Source organism: Pezoporus occidentalis, unplaced genomic scaffold, assembly GCF_034315485.1.
Source record: "Pezoporus occidentalis ecotype Australia unplaced genomic scaffold, CSIRO_AGI_Poc_V1 ctg12, whole genome shotgun sequence".
NCBI classification, from domain to species: Eukaryota; Metazoa; Chordata; class Aves; order Psittaciformes; family Psittacidae; genus Pezoporus; species Pezoporus occidentalis.
In genome coordinates this window covers 2,598,747-2,626,093 of record NW_026912994.1, presented here as the reverse complement: position 1 = coordinate 2,626,093, position 27,347 = coordinate 2,598,747, and the positions used below count along the sequence as shown (strand labels likewise).

General features: G+C 40.1%; 1 protein-coding gene across 12 annotated transcripts in view; it reads right to left on the bottom strand.

Moving 5' to 3' along the window:
* Positions 1-27,347, bottom strand: part of NCKAP5 (NCK associated protein 5) — a 530,111-nt gene that overhangs the window by 145,600 nt on the left and 357,164 nt on the right. For 11 of the 12 annotated variants that reach the window (XM_062605646.1, XM_062605676.1, XM_062605694.1 and 8 more), the window contains one exon: positions 11,137-11,227. The exons of the other annotated variant lie outside the window; for it this stretch is intronic. In XM_062605646.1, the coding sequence (XP_062461630.1) occupies positions 11,137-11,227 (91 nt within the window). The remainder of the gene's footprint in view (positions 1-11,136; positions 11,228-27,347) is intronic. 12 annotated transcript variants of the gene reach the window in all.

Below are 27,347 nucleotides of genomic sequence, written 5' to 3'. Positions count from 1 at the left end.
ACCTGGCCTACTAAATTGAGTCCCATGTTCGAGATACCCAAACCCCTGACTATGGCACCACCGATCTAACCATTCATTAACCTGGCAAATCTGCCCAGCCTTTTTAGGTCCTCCCCTGTATCCTGGACAATTGACGAAATGACAATCTGAGCTCCAGAGCCCCTAACCACCTCTCCCAGGGCTCTGCAGTCCTTCTTTATGTTCTCTGGGCTACTGCTATCTATATCATTAGCACCCACACGGATCACTAGAAGTGGGTAATAGTCAGTGGGACTTACTAGAGCAGGCAGCCTCTCTACCACATCCCTGATCCGTGCCCCCAGTAGGCAACACACCTCTTTTGAGACTAGGTCAGGCCGACAGATGAGTGCCTCTGTGCCTTTCAAAGTAGAGTCCCCTACTACTACAACCCACCGTTTTCCTGGCAGCACCAGTAGAGATCTTCTTTACCAGTGCATCAGCCAGTTGTTCCTGGTGCGAGTGTGTTCCCCCGTTAGCCCCCTGCAGGACAGCAAAGCAGTTCTGAATGTGGACATCAGGTTTATGAGGAAGCCCCTTGCTTTTAATTGTCCTCTTCCTCCTCTTTTTTTTTTTCTTTTTGTTGTTGTTGTTGTTTGTTTGGGTTTTTTTTTTTGTTACTATTTCCCAGCTTCCTGGGTTAGCGGCCTCCTTTCCTCCATGAGCTACAGTGGACGCTTGATGCCTCTGCTCAATTTGGGCCTGAAGCAAGCAGTCCGGCTCCCTCTCAGCTTCCCTGACATCTGTCAGCCTATTGAAAGCGTCCCGCAGCTCAGCCCCTGCTGCAGGAGGACCTCCTCCAGGGCTCACCGGGTGCAGCCCTGCCCATTGTGCACCGTCCCCTCACAAGCCCAGTGCAGGCACTCTGTACACCCCGAGCTCTGCACTGCAGCCTCCCCTTCATCGGCGCTGTCTGGGTGCCTACGCTGGCCACTGCCGGGGCAGCCAGACCGGGGCAGCCAGATCGGGTCCGCTCCCCTATTAGCGCAAACTGCCACGCCCTGGTTGCCGCTCTTCCTGGGGCAGGTTTTTAACCACTCGGGGCTGGTGCCGCTGCCCCTGGCTCCGCCCCCTGTGAGTCAGCTGCTCGCTCGCGTCAGCTGAGCTGCCGGCTCCTGGGCAGGTCCTGTCGAGGACTTGAGGCTCCCTCGGTGGCTCTTGCCGCTCTGAGTTGAGGCTCCTGGACGCTGATCTCCCCCCAGCTCAGGTGCTGAAGGCGTCCTCTCTCGAGCTGCTCACCTCAGTAACTGACCCAAATCATAATTAACAATCATAATTAACAATTGTTTACTGTGGCTCAATCCCTCTTGAACATGCCCTTTGAAATCCTGCAGTATCTTCTAATATGCCTTATAACTTATTTCATGCAGTGAAACCTGTAATATATAAAAGACACTTATATGTTAAGTGAGAACAATGTGAAGTAAGAGTGATGAATTCAGATTCCTGCAAGAGGGGTAGTCACTGATATCACTGTGACCTGAATATGTCCGTTCCATTTACAATATTCTTTTTTTAATTTTTATTTACTATTGAGAATCCCATTAAACACGATGATTCAAAAAAAAAAGTAAGTCAGCAAGCAAGTTAGAATGTACAAAACTCAAAGTATTTTCATACAACTAGACAGTGCAATCTAAATGATCTCTGAGTATAAGGCTGCAAAAATATGACTTTTAGTTTTACCTTGCGTACTTCTATCTATGTATTTTCCTGCTTTCTCTTGCTTTATTTTCTCCCAGTGAAAGGACAGACTACAATATAGCTTTGTTTTAGATAGCACATCAGCAAGTGTAGTAATAATATATTTTTGTTTAGCTAACAGCTTTTGTTCAGAACAAGCTGATCAAAATTGAAAGAAAAGAATGCACCTGTCACCAAAATTTTACAGAAACATCTCCTAAATTGTTCACAGTTTAACATTAACGTTGTCAGGAAAAGTACAGGAAACTCTTCTTTCGAATCTCAATTTTACTTACAAAGTGAATGAAGTGAGCAGTAACATTCCCCAGATTAAGTATATGTGACGGGTAAGAGTACAAAGTACTTTCTTTATGTTTTTGCTATGAGCCTCCAACCACTGGCATATCAATCTAAATGTACTATGTATTATTCTTCACTCAAAACACTCCTCACTAGTACAAGCTATCACCCCTATTGAACAGGTCTGCAGTAACACTAATAAATTTCCTGATGATGCTTTTATTGGCTGTTCCATGCATCGGAAACATCTATTTTTCTGAAATAAGTTCAGATTAAAAGGACTGTAACAGAAGAAAACCTTCCTAGTGAAGTTCACTTTTCAATGTACTTACCAGATCAGTAAGAGCAGATGGGAGTTTCTTGTCTTCAGGTCCACAGCTGAATGTCAGTCCTGAGTGTCAAAGTAAACTACACTAACCTTGCAACCAAATATTGCTGTTGACACCATCCTGCCTTTAGTAAATGAATATTCACATTATCAACAGCACCCTGGCCTCTGGCACTTCATCTGTCAGAAGTGAAATGAAATACTGCCCATTCTGGAGGTGACTCTTTCAAGCCAGGTTTCAGGCACAGTGGTGGCAGGGCAGTGTGGCTATACTTCATCGTGTTTGTTTTTCCTTTTCAAAATGGAAGACTTCAGCTACACTGAACAGTGAAGTCAGCAGTAAAAAAAAACCCTGTTCTAGAAGTTAAGCTGTTCCTTCTTCGTATGTGTATATATGGTATTATGAAAAGAACATGCAGTGTGATTTTTCATGCAGATATCCTCTTATAAATTGGTTCATTATAGTACCATACTTAATCACCTTTCCTCCCAGGAAACCCATCTGCAGCATTTAAACTTTCCTGAAGGAGTTTGTATTAAAGTAAGTACACTTGCCTACGGTGATGCTATTGAAGTCTCTACCTTTGACTGAAGTACAAACAAGCCAAATTATTCTGAAAATTTAATTCAGTTAAGTTTTATGTAACAGCAATTTAAAGCAATAGAATTATTCTGGATTTAAATTGCTACAAGAAGCTGACTTTCCTTCCCTTTGCAGCCTTTTTTTTTTAATATTTTTCAAAGAGAGAATGTGAATATGGCATAATCTCCTTTTTTTTTTTTTTTACTCAGTAAATAAAACTGTACCTTTTTTTTTCAACTTTCAGTATTTAAAAAGTAACACTTCTTTATCATGGTTGAATCCCAGTTCAGAATGCAGAGTGAACAATAACTTTTATGGAGATGTAGAAACAGGGAGAGAGCAAGTGACTTAGCCACACGTAAGACCCAACCTTGGAATACTGAGGAATAAAAACTCTTTTTTCAATTTTTCTGTCCCAACACCTCTGTCACTAGACAGCTGATTGCATAAAATGGTCTCTATTTCTTATTCATTATCCTAACTCAGAAAACACAAAGTAATCTACAGCTAAAAAATACTTCTTACTTACTTGCCTGACCCTCCTGCCCAGCCTGAACCTCTCCAATACCAAACCAGGATGGGCAATGCTGTATCAGCTCAAGAAAGCACTTCTGGATCCTCACATGGATCGGGATAGGCTACAGATAGGCAAGACCCCCTTATTAAAATTTTCTTTTGCTAAAGAGCCAGGAGACATGCTACAGACCTGGGAGCACTAAAAGCAGCTGCCAGATGGCACATGGCAACTCCATGGGGATCTCTCTACTGGGAAACAGAGAAGGTCCTAAAGAGGTGCTGGGCTCCATAGCAAGTGTGCCATATCAGCCCTGCAGACCTGCTTTCTCACACAGCCAAAAAATGGGCTGCCCTCTGCCTGTGTGCCACGACAGCCCTGCTGCTGCTGGTAGATGTGATTTGATCTGTCTGAGAAACACACCCACATAAAGAGCCCCAGGTTGGCCTTCACATGCAGATATACCAACACCTCTCCAAGCATCAGGCAGATTATCTTAAAACTGGTATTTGCTATAAACTCCAGGAGGTTATCCCAGTCTCTTAGGATTATGAAACAGACTCAGAGCCATATTCATTTCTCTCAAATACATCCCTGAATTAGAAACAAGGCAACCAGAACACCGCCATTAAGAGCAAAATTAAGGCTGCAGACAACCTGCTGCGTGGAAATGGGAAGCCCCTGTATGCATTATGATGACCTGTATCAGTCAGGCTGTGAACCACATCATCACATTGCTTTCCAAATAGTGTCTCTGAAATTCTGTTATGCCTGTTTCATATATATAGGCTTCGGGCAATGTATGTGGGCTGATTTTTGTGGATTCATCCCACAAGAACAAGAAGGAAGATATAGCACAAGACAGAAGCACTATATTGTAGAGAAAAATGGAAATGTAGAATTACAATAATACATAACAGTAGCCATCAAATCACCTCTTGTTACTATAGATACATAGAGGATTCTGGGAAGGAAAGAATAGCTTGTTTTCTGAGAAACAGGCACACAAATGGCACATTTCAGTTATGAGACTTTATGTTAAATGTAATGCCATTGCTTTGTTACTGTATTCCAAACAAACAAAAAGGGAAAACTATTTGCACATATGTTCCTTTCAACAAGACTGTCATTTAGAAAAGTGAGAAGCACTGTCACTCTCCTTTGGGGGCAAGAATCCAACCTCATTTTAGTTAAATATAAGAACAATTTTTTATCAGAATCTTCACACAGTGGTGGAAATCCACCAGAAGAAAAGCCATAAGGAATTAGTTGTTACTGAACTAGCCCTGAATTTCTCTGTACAGAAAAGCAGTCCAACAGCAAATGCTTTTCTCCTTTACAGCCTTAGATTTCCAGTGGAGCTCCCAAGGGTGGGGGTGGCTCCTCTTCTGCTTTCTCTGGGAGACACAAAACTGCTAAGCGCTGCCTAATAATATTCTCCTTAGCAGCTTGGAAATAGTTGATGCATCCTGTGGGCACTTCCAGTCCAGAGATAAAAGTTTAATTTTAAGGATATATTTCCTCTTTCTGCAGTAGAAGTTAGCATTAAAAATCCTATGTGAATTTCAGCTAGGGAATTCAACTAGTGCTGTTTTTATAATTCACGGCCATGCCCCATCCATAAAATGTCACATATCAATGTCCTGAACATTAAGCTTGTATAATTTCATTTTAAGATAAAATTATATTCCCAATGGATAACATTTTTCTTCTCATGAAAGAGCTGTTAACAGCAACGGCTGTGCAAATTAGAAGTGACAGTCACAACAACTGTTCCACACTTGAGTCTCACAAAACATGCAGACAAAAAATTGTGTTGATCTGGCCAACAATGCCACCTGAAATGTGCCTGTATCACTCACAGTGACACCTGCTTCAGAAAGCAACTGGCAAAACCCTCCAGACTACATACCTGAGAGCTACGAGTCTTGTAGGGCTGGAATTATTTCTACTGAAACTACTGGTATTATTTATAGATAAATACTGTTTCTAAGCTTTGGATAAGGCAGGCACATGTACACATCTTTATATCCAGCAAGAGGGCAGAAAATGGAACTGAACTTTCCTATATTCAAAGCCACTCCTCCTGTGAAGCTGCAGTGTGAGTTAATGTTGCACTGGCGGTGATGCCCTGAAAATGGGACAGATGTCCCCCATGGAGCTGTATGCCATTATTCTCATGGCGCACACTAGAGCCTGAGAAATCTCTTCGGAAGTCATTACTTCTCAAAATCTTGTCATCCCTCCACAGTGAGAAAATAAAAGCTGAAACAGTGTCACAGCTCTTACTCAGTGAGAAAAGCCCATCCAAATACTTAGGCTGCAATTGCTCAAACTGTCTGAAGCCATTTTGATTATCAGTGCAGTCACATGGGGGCCAAAATGAGAAGTGGAGCAAAAATGAGACAGGGGACATACCACTTACAGAAAGAAATAGAAGGAATCAAGGTGTTCTCCTTTGCACCAAGGTCCAAAGAAACCTGAAAATGTGCCCTGCTATTAGGGCTACCTATAATCCCCATCAGCTCTTCAAGCCCGGCTTCTGTTGGTGCAGACTCAGCAGCACTGACCTCAGCACAGGGATAATTTTCCATGACCAACCCCCTAGAGCATTACTCCTATCCTTCCCCTCTTGAATTTCTGTAGTCATTCTCTGAAGACCTGCACTGTCCAGCAGAAAATCCCCTCTAATACTCTAGACTGTATCAGCTGGTCAAAGACACCGTGTACTAGGAAAGAGGTTGAGGGATCACAACACCAATGACGTTGCATGGGTGGCTTCATGCTGTCTACAACTCAGGATTTCAGTTCCTGCTGATCAAAAGAATGTGCCTGGTCCCCACAGCATATTTGAGTGCAAATCTCAAAGAAGCACAGTGGGGTTCTGAAAAGGTTACAACCCCTGCAAGTCATATGCTTTTATTTCCCTAAGTTTTCAATTCATGTATCAAAATCCCTGATCTCCCAACAGCAAACCCCCACTTCTTTATTTTGTGATTCAAGACAGGCTAGCCCTCCTTGAAGACCATCAAAGCTCTGCTTTGAAATTGATTCCTTTTGTATTAGAAGTATTTGTATGTTAAACTCCTTAGGGGAAGTAAGCTTTTTACAAAGTTTACAAGGAAATATGAAAAGCCTTTTTTCTTTTTTTTATAATCTCTTCATTATCTAGCTCAGTACTTTTAACAGTTCCTGCTACCACAGAAGTAGCAGTTCATATATATGATGTCATATTAAATATATTTGAGATTAAATGATATGGTTTTTTCCTCTTTATACAGACAAAGGTTAAAGATGGACAGATAATGTGAATTTGTCCAAGGAAATTGAGAGATTTGTAGCAAATGAAAGAATTAAAATGTAGTCTCCCAAACACAGGGCTTTAAACAGCAGATCATCCTTCCTCTCCGATGTGACTGCACCATGTCTGTCCTGATCTTTAGTGCACACACTGACAAGTCCAGAATTATAACAAGCTGTGAACTTACAACACTCTTCATCATTTAGCTCACTGTACACTGATATAAAGTCAAATGAAATTAAAAAAAACAAACCACTTTAAAGTCTTTGAGTGATCTGTAATCAGGTAGAACTCTACCTAGATATCCAGTATTGTGATCAAACGGGAAAGAGAATCTAGTTTTTATATCTAAATCATGAGAACAAATTTAGGAAGGGAAGTCTGTGCGATGCTTGTTTTAATATCATGGGTTCAGGTACTGCACACAATTATTTCTAGGGATAATTCTTCATCTTAAAGTACTTGTGTCTTGAATGAGAATAATATTAATGTATGGGACATTGGTTTGTCCTTTCATAATCTTACTTTCAGATGAGCAATGCTCTTGTAAACATCATAAAGCTCTTACTTACTAGACCCTTTTGGTCAAGTAAACTTTTAAGCAAGTAATACTATGGTTCAAGGCAATTCAAATCACACATATTCTTGTCTACATTTACATGAGCATTCATTATCTTCCCTCAGTTATTATTATGTAAAGTGGTAACAGAGGAGAATTTTATGTACAGTCCTGCTTCTAAATTCTTTTACCCTAATCACATCATCCATCTGTAAGTCCAGCAAATTTAATTCCCACAGGGCAACTAGCTCTATGAAAAGGGTTAGAATATTTTACTTCAAGGAAGAATCCCAGCAAGACCTAACATAGTATTGCAGTAATACTGCATGGTCTAAGCTCTATCTTATTATTATTCTTCCAACGTGATCACTATGCAACATTTAATGTTCATTAGCAAGAATATTTATTCTGGAGTCAGGCATATTGGTATTATAATAAGAACTCAATTTCATACATCCCAGAACAATAATTAGATTTGTAAAAAGACAAGTATGTAGACAATGGTCAATAGATCAAAAATGTTTACTGCACAGAGGTATCTTTTATGACTATTCAGATATTAATTTTAACAGGCTTCACACACTAAAACTAACTTACCATGGTGTCAGAGAATATAGGACATGTGTTGATTAAGTCACACTGGAGATCATCTAGGTCATGTCCTCATTTGTTGTGAAATGTATGGTTGTGAAACTGCAGTAAAAACTGATACTCTATTGCACTGAGTACTGATGATATTGTTCCAATCATACCATAATTATCACAGAGAACAAGTAATTCAGAGTATGTTCTATAAGGTACCTGATTGTAGCGGATTGCTTTCAAAATATTGTTACTATTTATATATTGAGTAAATTTTGTGTATAAAGATATATGTATGTCACTTGGAATTCAGATAATAAAAATCTTTTTTGAACATGTTAGCTCACATCTTTACCTCATTTACAAATACAGAATAATAATATGGTTATCAGGTTTCCCAAAACCTGACTACATCAGTGTTTCTAAGAAACATTACCTAGGTTGTATATTCAAACTATTCCCATTTGTGAATTACCCTTACAAATATAGCAAAAAATTGTCTGAATGCACTTGGAAAGATAAAAATGAAATTCTTCTATTGCAATATTGATGCCTCTTGCCAAACCCATACACTATGTTTGCAATAAAACTTACCACATATTTAGATATGTTCATCCAGGATTTCCACACAGCTGGTTTCAGTAACATATTGTTTCATATAATGCTTTATTAGTACATTTTCCAATGTTAAAAGACTTCATAAACTTTTCAGATCACCGATTCTTTGCCAACAATTTGTTCTGAAGAGCCTTTCAGGTATTAGCTTTTCTTATTACATGCAGTTGTTCCCTAAATCACACTGCATACTTTTTACCATTCAACTGAATAACAAACACACCTCCAGTGAACCCATTTCTGACGTACATATAGACATATGAGGGCAGGAATGTGCTGGTTTGCATGTGAATAGAGCCATTCCTTGAAATTCCCAGAAAAAAAACTACTTGTTCGGAAATTTGTCATAAAAGTGAACAAAAGGGATGTGAGGCTGAAGAAGGCAGAGACAGTCAGAAAAAAAAAAAGCTCATGAAAATGGTCGGCATTATTTTACTTATTTTACTAATCACAGACTAATATATGATGACATATATGTATGGCATGAATATGATGCAGTAGCTTAGCTATTCCTCCAGGAAAGGAAAACCCATTGCTTCTGAGTCATGAATTAGGAAAAGAAATTCATAAGCAAATAACATTGCATACTGACATTATGGAAGAAATGAAAATTGCTAAAAACCAAGACGACTTTGATATCATGAATGAAAACATTCCCAAGAACAAGAACAGGAAGAGAAGGAAGGTGTTATACATTGTGGAGATTTAAAATTATCCCAGAGTAACAGGTATGTGGGTGCTTTAAGCTCCTGGGAGAGAGATGGCTTCACTCTGTAAGACAGGTAGGCTAAGGTTTGGGAAATCATCCCAGCTACCACCTTGCAGATTCAAATAAAACCCCATGTCCAGAAGAAAGGGAAAAAGGGGGTTAGACAGCACTTTGTTAGGTGGAAAGGGCTGTTTGCGAAGCTGAAGAAAAACAAAGAATTGTTCTTGCTAACATTTAGCTGGGCAGAACTGCCTTGTTTTGTTGGTCAGAAAATAAGCCCAAGAGATTTTACACAAAACACACTACAGTGCCCATTCTGCTGGCTGGCAAAAGGCAACAAATGCCCACCTCAGTATGACCCCAAAGGAGGCAAAAGCAAAACCCCAATCAAATTACCTTTTTTTTTCAAGAGTTAAAAAAAAAGATGAAGAATACACAAGCACCGAAATTAGAATGACTAGTTTATCTCCCCTCTAGGAAAGCCACACACACAATTTTAAATTTCAAAAGACCACACAGCTAATGTTTTTCCAGTTTAGTGCCCAAAAGAAAAACAAACCCTCAGTTTGATGGAAAGAAACTGAAGTACTTTTTTGCTTTTCTTGTTGAGAGTGCAAACCCAAAGAAGCTAAAACATAATTATGGTACCACCATACTGTGGCTTCCATGGTAAGACAGCATACAGAAAAGCAGGCAATAAAACCATTCCAGCTGTTACAGACAGACAAGTAATCCAGTCAAAGGAGAAACTGATACTGAGCCCATTTCAGAAGACTCACTGTGCAGGAAGTGTGGATTTAAAGTTCAAACCAAGAGGAGGGAACTGAGTTTTATTTTTGAATCCCAAAAGGGTATTGAGTAAAATATAGATGCTTTATAACCAGTTTCTAAAAGCACTATCTTCAACAAAAAGTTTAATTTGTCCTGAAATTAAATTTTACAGGGTATCATTTTAAGAAGAAAAAGTGATTATTTTGGAAGGTTAATCTAAGAGATTCTTTTCCCTTCAATCCAAGCTTAAAATGAAAATTTAATTACAGTCATAAATACTCTTTAATTTAAGTTTTGTTTAGCTATATTGCTGTATTTTTGAGCCATCAGTTGTAGGAATGGACTGACACAACCAGAATTGTGGAAGTGTTTTATCTGAAGGACCACTAACCAGTATAGATTTTAACATATTATGTCAGCATTTTATGTCTCTATAAGGAATGCTTATTATGTTTAAGAAGTTACAGGATAGGACTACTTCATTAAGTTCTTTTTTTTTAAGAATTCATGTGCAGAATATCTGATTAACTGGGATGTACCTCATTCCTTTTTCCAGACACTTAACAAGGCATTCCACCACTTCAGGTTCACCACTTCCAGAATACATCAGTACATTAGGAAAACATAAACCTCTCCTTTCTGGTTCCCTCTGAAAAACCTCTAAAATATTTGCTCTCTTAAATTCTGTTCAGAGACACTCTCTCTGTACCCCAAGTGAAACTGATAAAACACACCTGCCAAAAGCAGCAATAAGAAACTATGAAGCTTGATATGTAAATCTTATGGCAATAAAAATATGAGTGGATAAATTTAAACATCACAATCTGAAGGTCAAGATGTTAAAAGCATCTGTGTTTTCTAAAGATGCTGGAATATATCAATTAAAAATATTAAGTGCTTTAATGACGTCTTCAAAACTAGTTTCTCTGTCCCTTGTGAACTGTGAGGAGCAACAACTGTAGATAACACAATGACAGTAAAAATGAAAAAAACCTTAAAACTCTGGTGAGAGAACACCTGGGAAAATGTAGATGGTACCAGCCACCACTCATAAGTATTCGTAAGTAATAAACAAATAGAGGAAGCAATGCCAGACCCATTTATTTCAGCAGTGCAACTTTTGTTTTAAAGAACTCTTCTATCACAAGAAAACAGGCAGTAAGTCACTAATACCTGATACACCTTCACGATATTGACAGTTCCCTCTCCATGCTGGCCTGGGGATCCTTGGCTTTGCAGCAGATTTCTCACTGTCTCCTCCATTCTAAAGAATGAAAATATTTATAAAAGTCAACTGTGTGGAAAAAAAAATTAAGAGTTGTATTCAGTGTTTTTGTTCTTTACAAGAGCCTAATGCATCCATGGCTACCACAAAATTAATATTTAAAGACAATCCTGGCTTTATAATTTTCTCATACTCCATGTTATGAATAACACATTAAGGGCACTCTTTCATCTTTTGAATATGCACGGCAATTAGTTGCATTGTTAAAATCCGACTGGAGCTCAGTAACAAAAATTAAAAACAAATGTGTGCAAAAGACATCACCTTGTCAACAGTGTATCCAAACACCATGATAAAATTACTGTCAGTTAGGAACAGAATCAGTCACATTAAGAAAACCCCAACCTGCTGTATTTCTAGCCAGTTGTCTGGTTTGTGCAATTTAGACACTGTCAAATACATTACCAGTATTTACTTTCTGTGTTATATAGGTACAGCAGTGTGTACCAGTACATTTGTTTATAGAGGCACAGCTGCTGAACATTCACCCTTCTCTGCCCTTTCAAAGGGATGTAAAAAGCAAGTGTAGGCTCCAATCTGGTACTATCGTCTCATGAAAACATAATCAACTTCTGTTCCATCAGTGAAAGAAGGAAGGTTTGCATACCATTTTACAAGGTGTTAATAGACACCATCAAAAGTTGTCTTTGATCTACATGCATTCATCAAGCATGTTAAAACTGATAATAACACCAACCCTCCTGAATGGAGGCTGGAGAGAATAGGGTTTTGGTCCTTCACCCAGTAAGACTGCTGAGAATAACAGAAGCCAGCTACAAAACACTGGTCCCATTTAAGATGGATCAGAAATTAAATCCCAAGGTTTTAGGAGATGTAACTGAGGCTGACCACAGATAAAGGTTCTGGTTTCAGCTGGGAAGGGGAAGAAATGGATCAAAAACTGGAGAAGCAGTGATGAAAACAGCAAGAAAGATGCTGTGTTTCGTAACAAAAAGTGCTATGTGCCAATTCCAGGCAAAAGTCCCCAATGTTTTGCCCCACTCCCCATCTCCTCACCTGAAATCTGACCCCTGTACAGCTTCTTCTATGGACACAGTAATTATCCTCACTGCCCCTTTCATGTTCTCTGTTCTTTTAAGCTACCTCAGTCCCTTGACTTAGTTGGAAAAACAGCCCAGCTGGAACAGGGGCTTGAAGAAGAGAAAACTTCTGTGGCACAGGTGTGTGGGTGACATGAAGGCAGGGGAGAGAGAGAGGGATACCTTAAGCCACATTGACAGATACACTGTATATTAAAACTGACCCTAAAGAAAGAGCCAGTATTCCTAGGCATATCAGGCCAGAAACTGCCTGCTGTTGTTTATTTCTCCTGTGTTTAGGGAAATATGACTTCTGTGTACCATTCACAGCAAATACAATTGAGCAGAAGAATTATTCACAGTGTATCTTTTTTGTTTGTTTTATTTCTAAGGTAACAATCCAGCAAGACAGCAAATATTAGCTAACTCCTCTGACCAGAGGCAAATAACTATTTTTTACACAAGCCTCATAGTCTTTCTGTTCTTTCAGTCTTATCAGAATTAATGGTATGGGCTAATTTAGCAATGATACGATGTTTTGCTAGCTTTTGTCCTTTCAAGTCAGCCAGCTACACTACTTTTCCTGTAGATGCTGACACTGGGTATTCATTCTAATCAGATGAACACTGACATTTACTTATTCATATGATGGGTTTTTGTCATTGATGTGCAGATTTCTACATTGCCAGAATGCCCACAGAATACTTGGACCATCTGTTGACCAAATGTGCATGAAAACAAGCCAGCTCTAATCTCTAGCGCAGACAGTGGTGCAGTTTTTCAGTTGCAGATTGGAACCATTTATGCTCATAGGCTGACCTTAATCACATGCATTTTACACAGAAGACCAAATCCTTTTGGTTCATATCATAAATTCCTGTGTACTCCTCACTGAAAGATTTCATTTCTTAACATGGTCATAATTTCCCTTTTAAATAACGATGTAATAGGATTCTTCATTGCTGTGTTTATATATGCATACACAGCTCCAGCTCTAGTCCTCCATAATGTTCTTACAAATTAATAAATAAGGAAAAATGGGAGAAGGAACAGATCCAACTATCACTAAAAGCAAGAGTTTTTCAATTTAGGCCTAATAGTATTAGGAGAAAATATAGTCTAGTTCCATACTAGTATCATCAGTTAAATCAGCTCAAAAAAATTATGAAGAATTCTTAAATGCAATAGGTCATTTCATCTTCAGTCAAATTTAGATGGTCTCTTTTGGACAAAAGGCCCAGCCAAAGAGTCAAACAGTCTGTCAAACAGGGACTGGCAAGCGCAGTGTCATGTGGCAACTAGATATACCTCCAATCAGCACTCCATTTCTATGCAACAGAATAATCTTCACAACATGACAAAGAGCTCAGTTAAACACAGTTGAGACTCGTTTTCTTGCTTTCACCTATTACAAAAATGTTTGTAAGAGTTGACAGCCATAAATCTGAACCGCAGGCGTAACAAGAGACACTGTGTGGTCATGTCACTATGAAACAGCACTGAGAGGATCTTACAAGCCTTAGTTACCCATCAAATATCTGAAAGAGGAAAGAAAAAACTATTTTCTGTCACAGAAGGAGGTGAAATATGTTTACAGTCAAATTTACTGTAAAGCTCTGATGGCCCCTGCCCTTGCAGTTTATAAACTGCTTTGCACTAGCACCCCAGTAGTCCATTTGCAGGAAGAACTGCTTAAACAAACATGGTGCAGTATAACAATCAAGGCTTGTTTCTTATGAATTAGAACTTCTGAAGCATGAATTAACGGCACCTTAATTGAAAAGTGATTGTTATATTATGATCTATAATACTCTCCACAGTGACAGTACATGCCAGAAGGATTTAGTATAAATGCTTTTAAAGAATGCAAGAATAGTTGAGCCTCTATAAATTTAACTTGAAATCCCATGTTCTGCTCCCCAGACAAGGCTTCCAAAGGACGTGTATATTTTGGAAGTGAACCAGAAACATTAGGAGCTTTATGAAAGGCTATTTCTGCACACTAACTTTTTTTTTTTCTTTTTTTTTTCCCCTTCTGGTAACCATGAAAGGTTATCTTCTCTGGGTCATTATTCTAACATACTAGAGGGACCCACCCCAACGAAAGCACTTGCTGATTACAGCTAGAATAGCTGTTCTCCACACGTGCATTCTGCCTGCTTGATGGACTATGCTAAAAAAACTGTTTTGCCAAAGATTCTGTGTATCTTATGTAACTACCAAGCTGTTAACAAGCTGCGGAAATGATCTCCAAAGCTCACCATTCCTGAGTCTACACTCTTCAATCACTATTTATGAACATTTATTTTCCCCTTTCATTAGTGTTCTATTTACTATGTCTGAAGCTTTTCACTTAGTACCACTTTTTTTATGTTACATCTATTATTTGAATCGAAAATGAAATTTTTCTTAAAACTGAAGTGTTCCTTTCAATTCTTTTTCTTTTAAAAAAGGTTTTGTTTGTTTTTTTTTAGGGAAAAATAAATGAAACCCATGTTTGATAGAAACTCCTGAAGTTTCTTGGCAAAACATCAGTTTAGAGTAGGGAAACAGTCCTCTGGCAGTCCTAACCAAAGGATAGATTTCTTGAAGCATAAAACAGAAGTGAGGCACTCTAATACCAGATTCTGTTCATAGAATATAAAGGTTTAAGGAATATAAAATATTAATGCTACTGTGGAAAGCACTGACAAGATTTCATCTGGAATACTACTATCTGGAATTAGAATTACCAGTGTTCAGGAGTGACTCATTCAGAGAAGATTCAGTTGAAGAGACAGCTCTGAGGTTATTTAGAGAAATTGAGAGTCTGTTTCATTGTCCTGGGTTCAGCTGTAACAGTCATTTTTCTCCTTCTTAGTATATGGTGCAGTTCTGTGCTTTCAACTTTAGACTGAGAACAGTGCTGATAACACACCAGCATTTTTAGCCAGCTCAAATACGAAATCCTAGTTGTCCAGGAATTTTAGAAGTCATCGTGGACTGGCCAGAGGACGACGATTTTGGAATGTCTCCAGAGGAGGAGGTGATGCGTGCTGAAGAGACCCCACCGTATAATAAACTGTCAGAAAGTGAAAAGCAGTATGCCTTGTTTACTGATGGGTCCTTCCGTATTGTGGGAAAGCATCGGAGATGGAAGGCAGCTGTATGGAGTCCTGGATGACAAGCTGCAGAAACTGCTGAAGGAGAGGGTGAATCGAGTCAGTTTGCTGAGGTGAAAGCCATCCAGTTGGCCCTGGACACTGCTGAACGAGGAAAGTGGCCAGTACTTTACCTCTATACTGACTCATGGACGGTAGCAAATGCCCTGTGGGGGTGGTTGAAGCAGTGGAAGCAGAGCAACTGGCAACGCAGAGGTAAACCCATCTGGGCTGCTGCACTGTGGAAAGATATTGCTGCCCGGGTGCAGAACCTGGTGGTGAAAGTACGTCATGTAGATGCCCATGTACCCAAGAGTCAGGCCATTGAGGAACACCAGAACAACAAACAAGTGGATAAAAGGGGCTAAGATTGAAGCGTCTCAGATGGATTTAGATTGGCAACATAAGGGCGAATTAGTTTTAGCCTGGTGGGCTCATGACACCTCAGGCCATCAACGCAAAGATGCAACATACAGATGGGCTCGTGATCGAGGGGTGGGCTTAACAATGGACACTATTGCCCAGGTTATTCACACCTCTTTGGTTGAAGCACAAATATGGGGAGCCTTGGCAGATTGGCCATATGACACTTCCACCAACCCGCCAAGGCAAGCGCCATGTGCTTACCATGGTGAAAGCAACCACCGGATGGCTGGAAACATACGCTGTGCCCCACACCACTGCCCGGAACACCATCCTGGGCCTTGAGAAACAGATTTTGTGGCGACACGGCACCCCAGAGAGAATTGAGTCAGACAATGGGACTCATTTCCAGAACAACTTTATAGATATTTGGGCCAAAGAGCATGGCATTGAGTGGGTATATCACATCCCCTACCATGCACCAGCCTCTGGGAAAATCAAACGGTACGATGGGCTGTTAAAAACTACACTAAGAGCAATGGGTGGGGGAACTTTCAAACACTGGGATAAACATTTATCAAAAGCCACCGGGTTGGTCAACACCAGGAGATCTGCCAACAGGGCTGGCCCAGCCCAGTCAGAACTTTTACATACTGTAGAGGGGGACAAAGTTCCTGTGGTGCATGTAAAGAATTTGCTGGGGAAGACAGTCTGGGTTATTCCTGCTTCAGGTAATGAAGCCCTTTTGCTCAGGGACCCGGATATACTTGGTGGGTAATGCTGGAGGATGGGGAAGTCCGATGTGGACCTTCAGGGGATTTAAGTTTGGGGGAAAACAGCCAAAGAGCTCAATTATATGCTGTTGCCTACTATATAACACATCAGCTAGATGCCCATCTCCACCACTCTGGGCTTTGAAAAGAAAATCTGTGCCGTCATGATCATCAACTGAGAATAAAGTCATGGGAAAAGCCAACAGCAGCAGAACTGTCCTCAGGTCACCGTCACCTGACCCTGACCTCCCTCCGGCTATCATCCCAACAAAGAATGACAAAACCAGATGAGCTCAGCAGTGACCAGATGAGTTCCGCAGTGTCATCAGCAGGCAACAGTCCAACACTGCACAGTCTCTCCTGCTCTGCAAGACTGTTACAAGCAATGGAGCCTGACATCATGGACTGAATGAATTCAGCAACTTTATAGGGATCGGTCCATGGACTAAGGAATGATATCTTTCTCTTTTTGTGTGGGTGTGGGTGTATATATATATGTGTGTGTATATATATATATGAGACAAAAAGCAATGGTACATTTTAAAATATGGGATCTGAGCATGACATGAATGGTATGGAATAAGGGGTGGATACCGTCCTGGGTTCAGCAGTAGCAGTCATTTTTCTCCTTAGTAGCTGGTGCAGTGCTGTATTTTTGACTTTCAGCCTGGGAACAGCACTGATAACACCGATGTTTTTAGTTGTTGCTAAGTAATGTTTACTCTGATCAAGGACATTTCAGTCTCATGCTCTGGCAGTGAGGAGGGGAAGCCAGGAGGAAGCAGAGACAGGACACCTGACCCAAACTAGCCACAGAGGTATTCCATACCACAGCACATCATGCCCACTATATAAACTGGGGGCAGCTACCCGGAAGGGCTAGATCCCTGCTCAGGTCGGGCTGGGTATCAGTCGGTGGGTGGTAAGCGGTTGTATTCTCTTCCCTTGTTGTTTCCCTTATCATTATTATTACTGGTGGCAGCAGTAGTAGTTTTGTGTTATACCTTAGTTACTGGACTGTTCTTATCTCAACCCGTGGGAGTTACAGTCTTTCAATTCTCCTCCCCATCCCTCCAGGAGCAGAGGGGGGAAGAAGAGGGGGAGTGAGCGAGTGGCTGCATGGTTCTGAGTTACCAGCTGGGCTTAAACTATGACAGTCATGAGAAGAGACTAAACAACTTATCTTGCTAAACTTCAGACACCAAGGACTTACACAGCTATGACTTCCCCAATAGAACCAGTGAGAGAAATTAAAATGGGAAAGAAAACTACACTAATCCAAGGCAAATGACTGACAAAACAAGATGGGAATACTGTGGTTACAAGCATGTTTAGGCTGGAATTAGGATGTTTTTAAATCACTGAAAAAGTGAGACTCTGAACCAGCCTGCCAAGTAGAGAACAGGATGAGAAACTTAAACCGTTTTAAACCAGAGTTGAACAGTTTATGAAATTAATTACATATCAGGATCAAGAGCTGAGGACTTGAATTTATGATCCATGGGTCCTTGATGCTATTCCTCCTGAAACAAAATCACTAATTTCTACATAAAAAAAATTTAGTTTGTCCTGTGCTGTTGAGAGAATACCAGGAAACAAATCCAACTGCAACATACAGTTATTTACATTGGCTTTGTTTCTGTGTGTGTTTCTGAGCAACGGGGGCAGAGGAATCTCTGGAAAGGAGGAAAGAGTGTTCCCTGCCCAGGGAGCAGAACATCAGGCACAAACGCTCAGGCATCCAAGATGGCAGAAGGAAGCTTCCTCTGTGTTTTTGGTGCAACTCAAATCTTGCCTGGAAGCCAAGACCTGCCTGCAAGGACCCACTGAGCTGTTGGAGACTTGCTGTTAAAGCTTCTTGATGTTACATTTCTGACATCTCTGCTGCCTCCATCTCCTGCCTGGCCTCACTGCTGCAACTCAGGGTGTGCATCAGAGAAGTTTCAACCTGACCAGGCGAGACAGACTCTGCTGGGGTTAATGCTTGACTGCTGGGCAGTTATGTTCCTGACTTTCAATTTTCTCAGCGCCATCACCTTCCTAAATAGGCACATTCTCTGTGCAGTCCCCCAGCAATGCTGGGAAATGATCAGGAAACCTGCCTGCTTTGTGCCTCTCCTGGCTCTCTCATTTCAAGTGGACCAAAGACATACTCTATTATGTTGGGGTCCCACCCCCAAGCACAGATTTTAAGACCATACAGGAATTATCTTCCCTCAAATAAACTAACTCAGGGAGGTACAGGAGTTCTTTCAGCCACCTAACTCTGCAGAACCTTCATATAATTCTCACTTCCCAAAAAGGCGTTTCAGGCGCCTCTCACCTAGGTTTATTGATTCCCTTCCTTGAGAGGGGTGTCTCTCACAGTTTGCCACAGCAATTTCACATGTGAAGAGGATTTTCTCTGACCAACCTCTCTGCTGTGCAGGACATGCCTTTATGCCCTGTCTCATTGCAGAGGAAACCCATTCTCTTCTTCAGTTTTTTCTAGCATACCCCTTAGAAGGGTTTGATCTCCCCAGACGTAAAATCTTTCCTTGACAGAGCAAGTTTTCCTTGAAAAAAAATCCTTCCCATATACCCTGATCTTTGATTCCCCTTCTAGCACAGGGAATAAATTCTATAGCCCATGCTCTGCTCAGCCACATCCCACACAGCCCTTTTACAATTCTCCCTCCAAGGGACAGGTAGCACATAGCCGTTCCAGCTCCAGAAGGTGGATGACAGATTCAACCCCTTCTCCCTTGATCTATTTCCTTCAAGATTTCCACAGGTTGGCAGCTACCTTTTGCTAGATGCTATCACCTTCCCTTTTCATCACCTTCAAGCTGAGGTGACAGCATTCGGTTGTTATTTCAAATGCTTGTCACAGGAATTCCTTCAACTTTTTACTGACTCAGAGTCAGTCACAGAGAGGTGTCCAAAGCTTTCTATAGTATATTTCTTCTGCAGCAGGCGATGTTTGTATTTCAGCTTTTTCCTTCTCTTCATGCCAGGCAGCAGGTGCAGGACTCTTTTCAAAGTCTTAGAGAAAAGTATTAGTAACAGATCTTTCTCCATCTTTAGCTTAACTTACTTCAGTGTTACTAGACTTCTTAGGTGGGTATTTTCTTTCAGCTTCTATCTGTCATACAGTGAAGCTTCGTGCCTCTCTCCTGGGCAGTGTGGCTTAAGTCTCTTGACTTACATTTTTAGTCACAGCCTCCCTAGAGATGCGGCCTGGGTACCAGCCCCTTGAGCTGTCTGACCCCTCCTTACCACCTGATCACAGATGAAGGACCGGGGCCCCATGTGGTATCTCAGGTCCTTCAGCTCTTGGTTCACCCGTGAACTAGCTGATATTTTCACCAACTGGACTTCAGTTATGTCTCTGGGGACTGCAATCTGGCTTTGGTGGCAGACTTCAGTGCCTCTGCCAATGCTTCCATCAGTCTCTCAAACCCACAATCCAATCAACTAAAAAGGTTCTCTGACTCAGCTCCCAGAGATTAGTTTGCTTACTCATACTTAGTTCTGAACTTGAGATTTGGGGTTACCTGTATCCGACTTCTCTGAGCGCACCATTCAAAGCTATGTAATGGATCGAGTTAGACTTTCTCCTTACAGTGGTTCCATAAACTACGAAAAGGCTTCAAAGTAAACAAACACACACAACTCTCCCTCCCAAACAGATAAAAAAAATCCGTATTTTAGATCAAGCATCAGATTTTTTTAAACAGGGAAAATATCAAAGTGGCTTTACAAGACAAAACAGAATCAAAAATCTTAAATCAAACAGCAGTTCCTGTTCACTGCATCCTTGCAGGAGTCTTTCCTTCTACCTCATTTTAGTTAAGTTAGTGGCTCTCTGAACCACAGACTCTACTTACCCTGCCTGGCCCCAAGGACTTCCATTAGCTCTAGACATGGTTGCCTGCTCTCCTCAACTCTCCCCCTGATCTGCAGGCTCATCTCCAGACTGTGCAGTGACCTCCAGTCACAGACACAGCCTCGACATATGCTGCTCTCCACCACGAGCCATGGTGATCCCCCGGACAAAGCGGTCCCTCCTTCCCAAGGCTGTTTTCAGGGCACCTACTGCAGAGACCCTGCAGCACACTGTTGGGCCATAGCCTCAGGTGAGTAGGTAGCCAGGAGACAGACACAAGCTTCTCCAAAGAATTTAGATATTAAAAATGGATTAAACAAAATGCAAATAAAGAAGTGAAAACAGGTATGTGATAAACTTAAAAGAGAACTGACAGATGAGAAATGCTGGGGCTTTAAACCCCAAGGGGTTTCCTCTGCGTTTTCAGTTCTGATTAGGAGATGACATTGGCATATGCCTTACAGCAGTGTGCTTGGTAAACCCTACAGAAGGCACAGTATCCACCCTTAATATTTCAGTTGAAAAATAAAGTAATAATATCCTTTATAACAGCAACAGAAAGACACATATGTAATGTATAATTTATGTTTATTCTTTCTGTTCATCAGTACAGGTGATTATCAATGCATAAATGCCAAGGCAAATTCTCCTGCTGCAGCACCATCATGACCCTTTCCCCGATACAGGCTCTAAGCAGCGAGTTCAAGCCTGTAGCATTCGCTAGCAGCAAATCCAAACTGCCCAAGCCATGCTCCTTTCACAGACTCATGCTAAACACTCCTTATAAAAACATACTCAAAGCATATTCAAACTGTTACCCAAAGGGCAAGCTATCGAAGGAAGACTAGCACATAAAAGAAAGTGTCTTGTGCATGATAAGGGCAAATACCACAAGGCCATGCTGGAATGAAACAGGTCTCAAACTCTATTGACATGACTGGAGAAGGATCCTTCTTTTGAGCACCTAATCAGGTGCTCCGACCGCTAGACCATACCATCACTTGAAAATTACACAGAATTTAAAGACTGAAGACAACCTTTACTTAGTTGAACCACTCACCATTGAACGCACTGGAAATTTTCAATTAAAATAATGTGAATATGTGCCTTGAGCCTCAGATAAATAGGGTAGGATTTTGAAAGACCTCAGCACTGGCATATCACTCTTCCCACACAAGTCTGAATTCTGTTATCATGCAATGGCAGACCTGACATTTCTCTGAAACTGCTCTAACTACCATCTGAGCCAGGGAAAGTTGGAAATGTTTCCATTGTCTCTTTCAGCTATACAGATTTCACTCATCAAACTTATACGTACAGCAAAAAGTTTCTGAACAGCTATAGAAACCAGTGGTAATGTTTATTTCTGTGCTGACAGATAGACAGACAAATGCCATATGGACTGTATAGGTGGCTTCCATCACCAGCCTTGTATATAATTTTGTAAGTTATAGGCATGGAGGATTAAACAAAAAACACTCCAAGACTAAGCCTTACAGAAAAGCTTCTCACAGGCAACTGAAAGGATTCATCAAGCGGAAGGACTGTCCCTCCTGCAATTCCCCAGTAACATATTTGGGACCTTAGGAGAGGAGATATTTTCATTAACTATAAGTGGATAGATCCAGACATGTACAGAAAGCTAATTCTCATGTCAGCTTAAACATATGCTTGTAAATTCAAACTCTATTCATGCTGGAGGCACTAGAAATAGTCACAATATTTCAGCACCAGAAAAATCATGGACAACTATAAAATCAGAATGCAAATATTTCCTATTTCAAATAATGTGGTTTTTGTTTTTTTTTTTTTAATTTTTTCTTGTTTCCTACATACATAAAAGAAGTATTTGCAAATATATATAAAAATGGACAAATATATCTGCCAGCTCCTACAAATACTTAATTCTACATATAAGCACACTGATACAGACAAGCCACTATTGCTTTAAGCTACTTATGAGAATGTAAAGTGACTCAAAACTAAAAAGCTGTTATTCAATCCTGAGTCCCAGCTCCAAGGTGGTACCAAGACCACCCTGACATAGCTACATGCATTTCTATGTGTTCCCAAGAACAGCAAAGACGCTATGTGGAGTTAGGCAGCTTTTGTGGGGTTGAAGTAGGTACAAGAGAAATGCAAGATGAAAATGAAGTCTGTCAACAATGAGCATTTGCAGAACCCTCCACAATGCAAACAAGTTTTTCTTACACATTTTCACACTACGCAGCCCACCATGAAGCTTTCAGGCTCAGACTGCGAAGTGCTGTGGTAGACAGTCACCTGTGCTGTCAAGAGTACAGACAGCAGCTGGAAGAAAGCTGAAAAGAGGACGGACTTTCTTTTCTCCTTTTTCTCCTGTTTTCAACCTTTCTGATTCCTCAGTCACATGCATAACACTTAAAACATAATTCTTCTGATTAAGTGGCTAATGAGCATGTGTTATTATTGCTGTACAGGACAAGATATGATTATTTTGATTCAGTCTACTGAGTAATCATACCGTTAAAATTAAAAAAGTTTCATTATACTGAACGCTATTCAACATGCCCTGACATTTTCAGAAGCAAAAACTGTAAAGTTTATTAAATCCTTGCATTTTTTTCCCTTTAAAATGTTATTTGTGAATTTAATGCTTTTAAAAACCTAACTCTTGATAGCGCTAATAGGACTCTAAATAAACATTCAAGAAACCACTCCTGGTTTCATTCAATAACCTAAATCTCACATCAAAAATCAAATTCACAAGCTAGCACCATCCCTTACCTGACACTATAAAGCCCACTGTAAAGGCCTGAAGGCAAAACTCCTGCAAACCTTAACTACATGGGATTCAAGTATGACAGGAAAGTTTCCCACTTTGAACTTAGATTCCTCCCTCCCCTCCCCCTCTTCCCCTTCCCACCACCCCCACCACCCCACCAAAACGGGTCACCTCAGATATTCACAAATACAGAGAACAGCAAGAAGCAACAGAACACTAAGAAACAATGAGTCTGGTTCCCAACCATGAGATTCACTTTAAAAAGGAAAAAGAAAAGGGAACAAGGAAAAAGAAAAAGAAAAGGAAAAGGAAATGCAAATGGAAAAGGAAATGTGAATGGAAAAGGAAAAGGAAATAGAAGAGGAAAAGGAAAAAGGAAAAGGAAAAGGAATAAGGCAGGGACACTTTCATGCCTCTATGTTAAGCATCGTAAAGCATTCCCCAGTTCTTTCCAAACACATTACTCTATCACAGCCATTATCTATTTTATAAAGTAACAGCAGGAAAGAACCACACCAGAATACACGCATTTAACATGCCAAACTTGTCACTACTGAAGCCCATCTCTTTAAATTGCATTATCCTGCAGACTAACTGAATAAAAGCAAGGGAATATTGCTGTATGTAGGATTTGTACTGAAAACTGGCTCTTTGCTACATTATATGTGCTTCCACTACTGCCTGCTCCCATTTTCCCCTAGCTGAAGTAATGCAGAATGTTGCCCTTTTATCAGATGCAGCGTCTGAAATCTCACCTCACAGGTTCAGAAGGTAAGTTGTGTGATGCCAGAAATATGGTGAGAAGAGGAAAGGACATTTTGGAGGGATGGTCAGCTATCAACATGGAGAATAATGGAAAATAAAAGGAACAGAGGGAAGAGTAAAGGGATCTGGAAAGGCATACCCCATTATTTTGGCCTCCAAGTTACAGAAACTGGACAAACTAAGAGTTGGGTGAGGGGAAGATAGAAGGAAATATTTACACAGAAGGGAAGTAGAGGAAAAAGTAATTTGAGAAAGGAGAGAATGGAGAGGAATAGAAGAGCACAAGAAACAAAGATCAGAAATAAAGATAACAGTAACATAGATATAAAAGAACTCTTGAGAACAACAAAAGAAAAGACATGAACTAAGATTTAAGAAAACAAACAAACAAAAAAGTGGAACAGCAATAAAAAAGATAAAAGCAAAGAGAAGTGAAGTGAAAGGACATCAAGACATCTCTAAGGTGGAACTGTTAATTATTTGCAATGTATCGGCATTCTCCTTTTGCAGAAACAGAAGAGCTGTTATCTAGGACTTCCAGCAGAAGATCATTTAAGCAGGGTTTCAAGAAGGATATTTAGTCTAACAACAGCCCTAAATGGAGAATCATCACTCCCTCCTCCCTGTTCAAGCACTCATTCTTTAATCATCTATCTTCAGCACAGCACGGGATACATTTTCAAACCACTCTGCAGGATTTTAGCCACGCAGCTCCCATTGTGTTTAATGGGAATCCTGTGGACAGAGCTCTGTATGCGGCTTTCAAAATGTACTCCAAAAACTCTAAATAATGCACTAGTTGAACATTACCCTATTTACTTCTCATAGGACATGACTAAAATGAAACAAAGGCTAGGTAATTTATAAAAGTACTACTTATTGGGAAGCTCATCAGTGTTTCCTATGGGGATATTTTTTCATCTGCAAAAATATTTAAGATGACTATCTAGGACGTTTTTTCCCATAATATCTAAACCAGAGAACAAAATCATCTCAAACCACATTTACTTCAGAAAGGAAGATCCAGCAGTTAACATGTCAGCCTAAGATCCATGAAACTACTCTTCAACACTTCACATTGTCAGAGGGTACTTTTGTGCCTTTGTTTCAGATTTTCCTCTGAAAATTGACATAACAGTTTCTATTTCATAACAGCTTTATGATGATAATAAATACCAGTGAAGCACTAATCAAAGATTCAGCAGATACAGAAAAAATGCTCCAATATGAACTCCCTCTCTCCCTTCAATACGAAAGCTGTTTCCTTGATGAGGCCTAAGGTAACATGAAAGGGAAATGCAAATCCTTGCCACCCATGCTTGACAGAAGAGCTTAGTTTCTGTGCTCTCACTTTTTAGAAGCAGGATTCATAATAAATCCATGGAGATGCAATTTTAATCAGTTTTCATGCACCTAAACAGTGGATTATATTCCATCATCCTTTAGAATATGAACCAAATAGGCTTGGCTACACGAAAAGTTTCAGGCGACAGATTCTCAACCTTTTCAACCTGGGCAACGCAGAGCAGTATTACTGCAGAGAATGGAAGGCTGGTACATTCATTAGGTGAAACTTTAGCCAAACAACAGCAAACATAACATACAGAGTCTAGTTTCAGAAATGAACATTAGATGTAATATGAGTAACACCAGTTTATTGTAAACTGTTACTTTATCCATGAAGATACTTTGTGCTACCATGAAAGAGGAAGACTGCCTTAGGAATACATACATTCATGTTAAGATACCTGAAAATTGGGCTTGGCAAATAAAATTCTTCAGTTGTGAAGCAGTAAAGTACTTTTTTCTTGGACTTACGGAACAGACAGTGGACATAAAGGTCTACTATGAAAACCTCGGTAAATACCTGTAACGTGACAAGTTCAGCATTTTGCAAGATTCTGAATTTATGTCAGTGGAATGCAGAAGAATTAGACTCCAGAAACTACTCTTTCTAACAGGTTCTAACTGTACCCACATGAATCACTGCAAAATGGAGTAACTTTGGGCACAAGTCATTCCACTGAATTTAACAATTCATTTCATACAGTCAGGGCCTTTGTGACTTAAGTGAACAGGCAGCATGTATTTTAGCTAATCTGGTGGAAACAAAGCCTCACAAGCTTGCCTTCCTAAGAAATAATTTAGTAGTTCTCCTGAGGGACTTCTTTTCCCTCTAAGCAAGAATCAACACAAAGAAAAAGATCCTTTTGAATCCTTAATTAAATATTATAAGAAGTTGAAAGAAAACAATCATTATCTTATAATACACCATTACAATGCAGGAGACTGATTTCTGAAAAAACAATTTAGATATCCATGTTCAGGAGGGGAAAAGGGCAGTAACAACAAAAAGAACAACTGGAATGATATATGAAAGAGAGGCTGGGCTGGACATACTGGGAATGCAGGGTAAGTGCAGAACAGCAGCATCTCACAGCACCAAAGCTTTAAGAACTCCATTTGTTCTTTAGAAAGGAAGAACAGTTTATCTTTACCATGAGCAAAAATGCTATACATGACAGAGAATTCTATGAATGTGATAAGAACCCAAGTCAGGTCCTTTTATATCCACTGCTAGGTAGGTGGACTCTCAGACAGATAAACAAAGGAAATATAACCTGTGGTATAAGAGACATCCAAGACCCCTGCTTGCTTGGTTACAAAGTTAAGCTATGTCTTATGACACAATTATAGTAATTCACTCAGGTTTTAATGTGGTGTAGTTAGAAGGAAGAAAGACTGTGTTTATTACAGATGTGACCCGGAAAGCCCAAGTCAGCATCCTGCCCTCCTGCTGCCACAGACAAGCTGGGCAGAGGCCCACAGAGTGCACTCAGGCTGTAAGAAACCAGCCAAACCTCCCACTATGGAGCTGCAAGTACTTTGGAAAACACAGTTCTTGCCAGCCTAGTTAGCTTTAGTTAGATGATGAGCAATAGGAGGCAGAAGGAAGAAGAAAGTAACTAGGAAAAGTCATATCCTGCCAAAAATTGCATCTGACCCAATACTGGCTTTGCATACTCACCGGTGCAGCACTTATAGAGGAGATCTATCTGGTACTTATCTTCACAGCAAACACAATCCTACTTGATGCAAATGCAAACAATGTAATCTTGCAGAAAATGTAATACTGGCTGTGAAATGAAACTGAATTATCTTAGATCATCCACATTCACTTTTTTTTTAAAAAAATAACTGCTACAATGGTAATTTGTAAATTATTCATATTTGTCTCCTTTATTAGTGTCTTCTAAAGGCACTTTTATTTCTAGATTATTATAAAATAAAGATGCTGACCGTCTTTTTATTAGCACAATGCTAGCACAATATTTTTATACCTTTGTTAAACTCATTGCTAATGATTCATTTCAAAGTAATTTCAG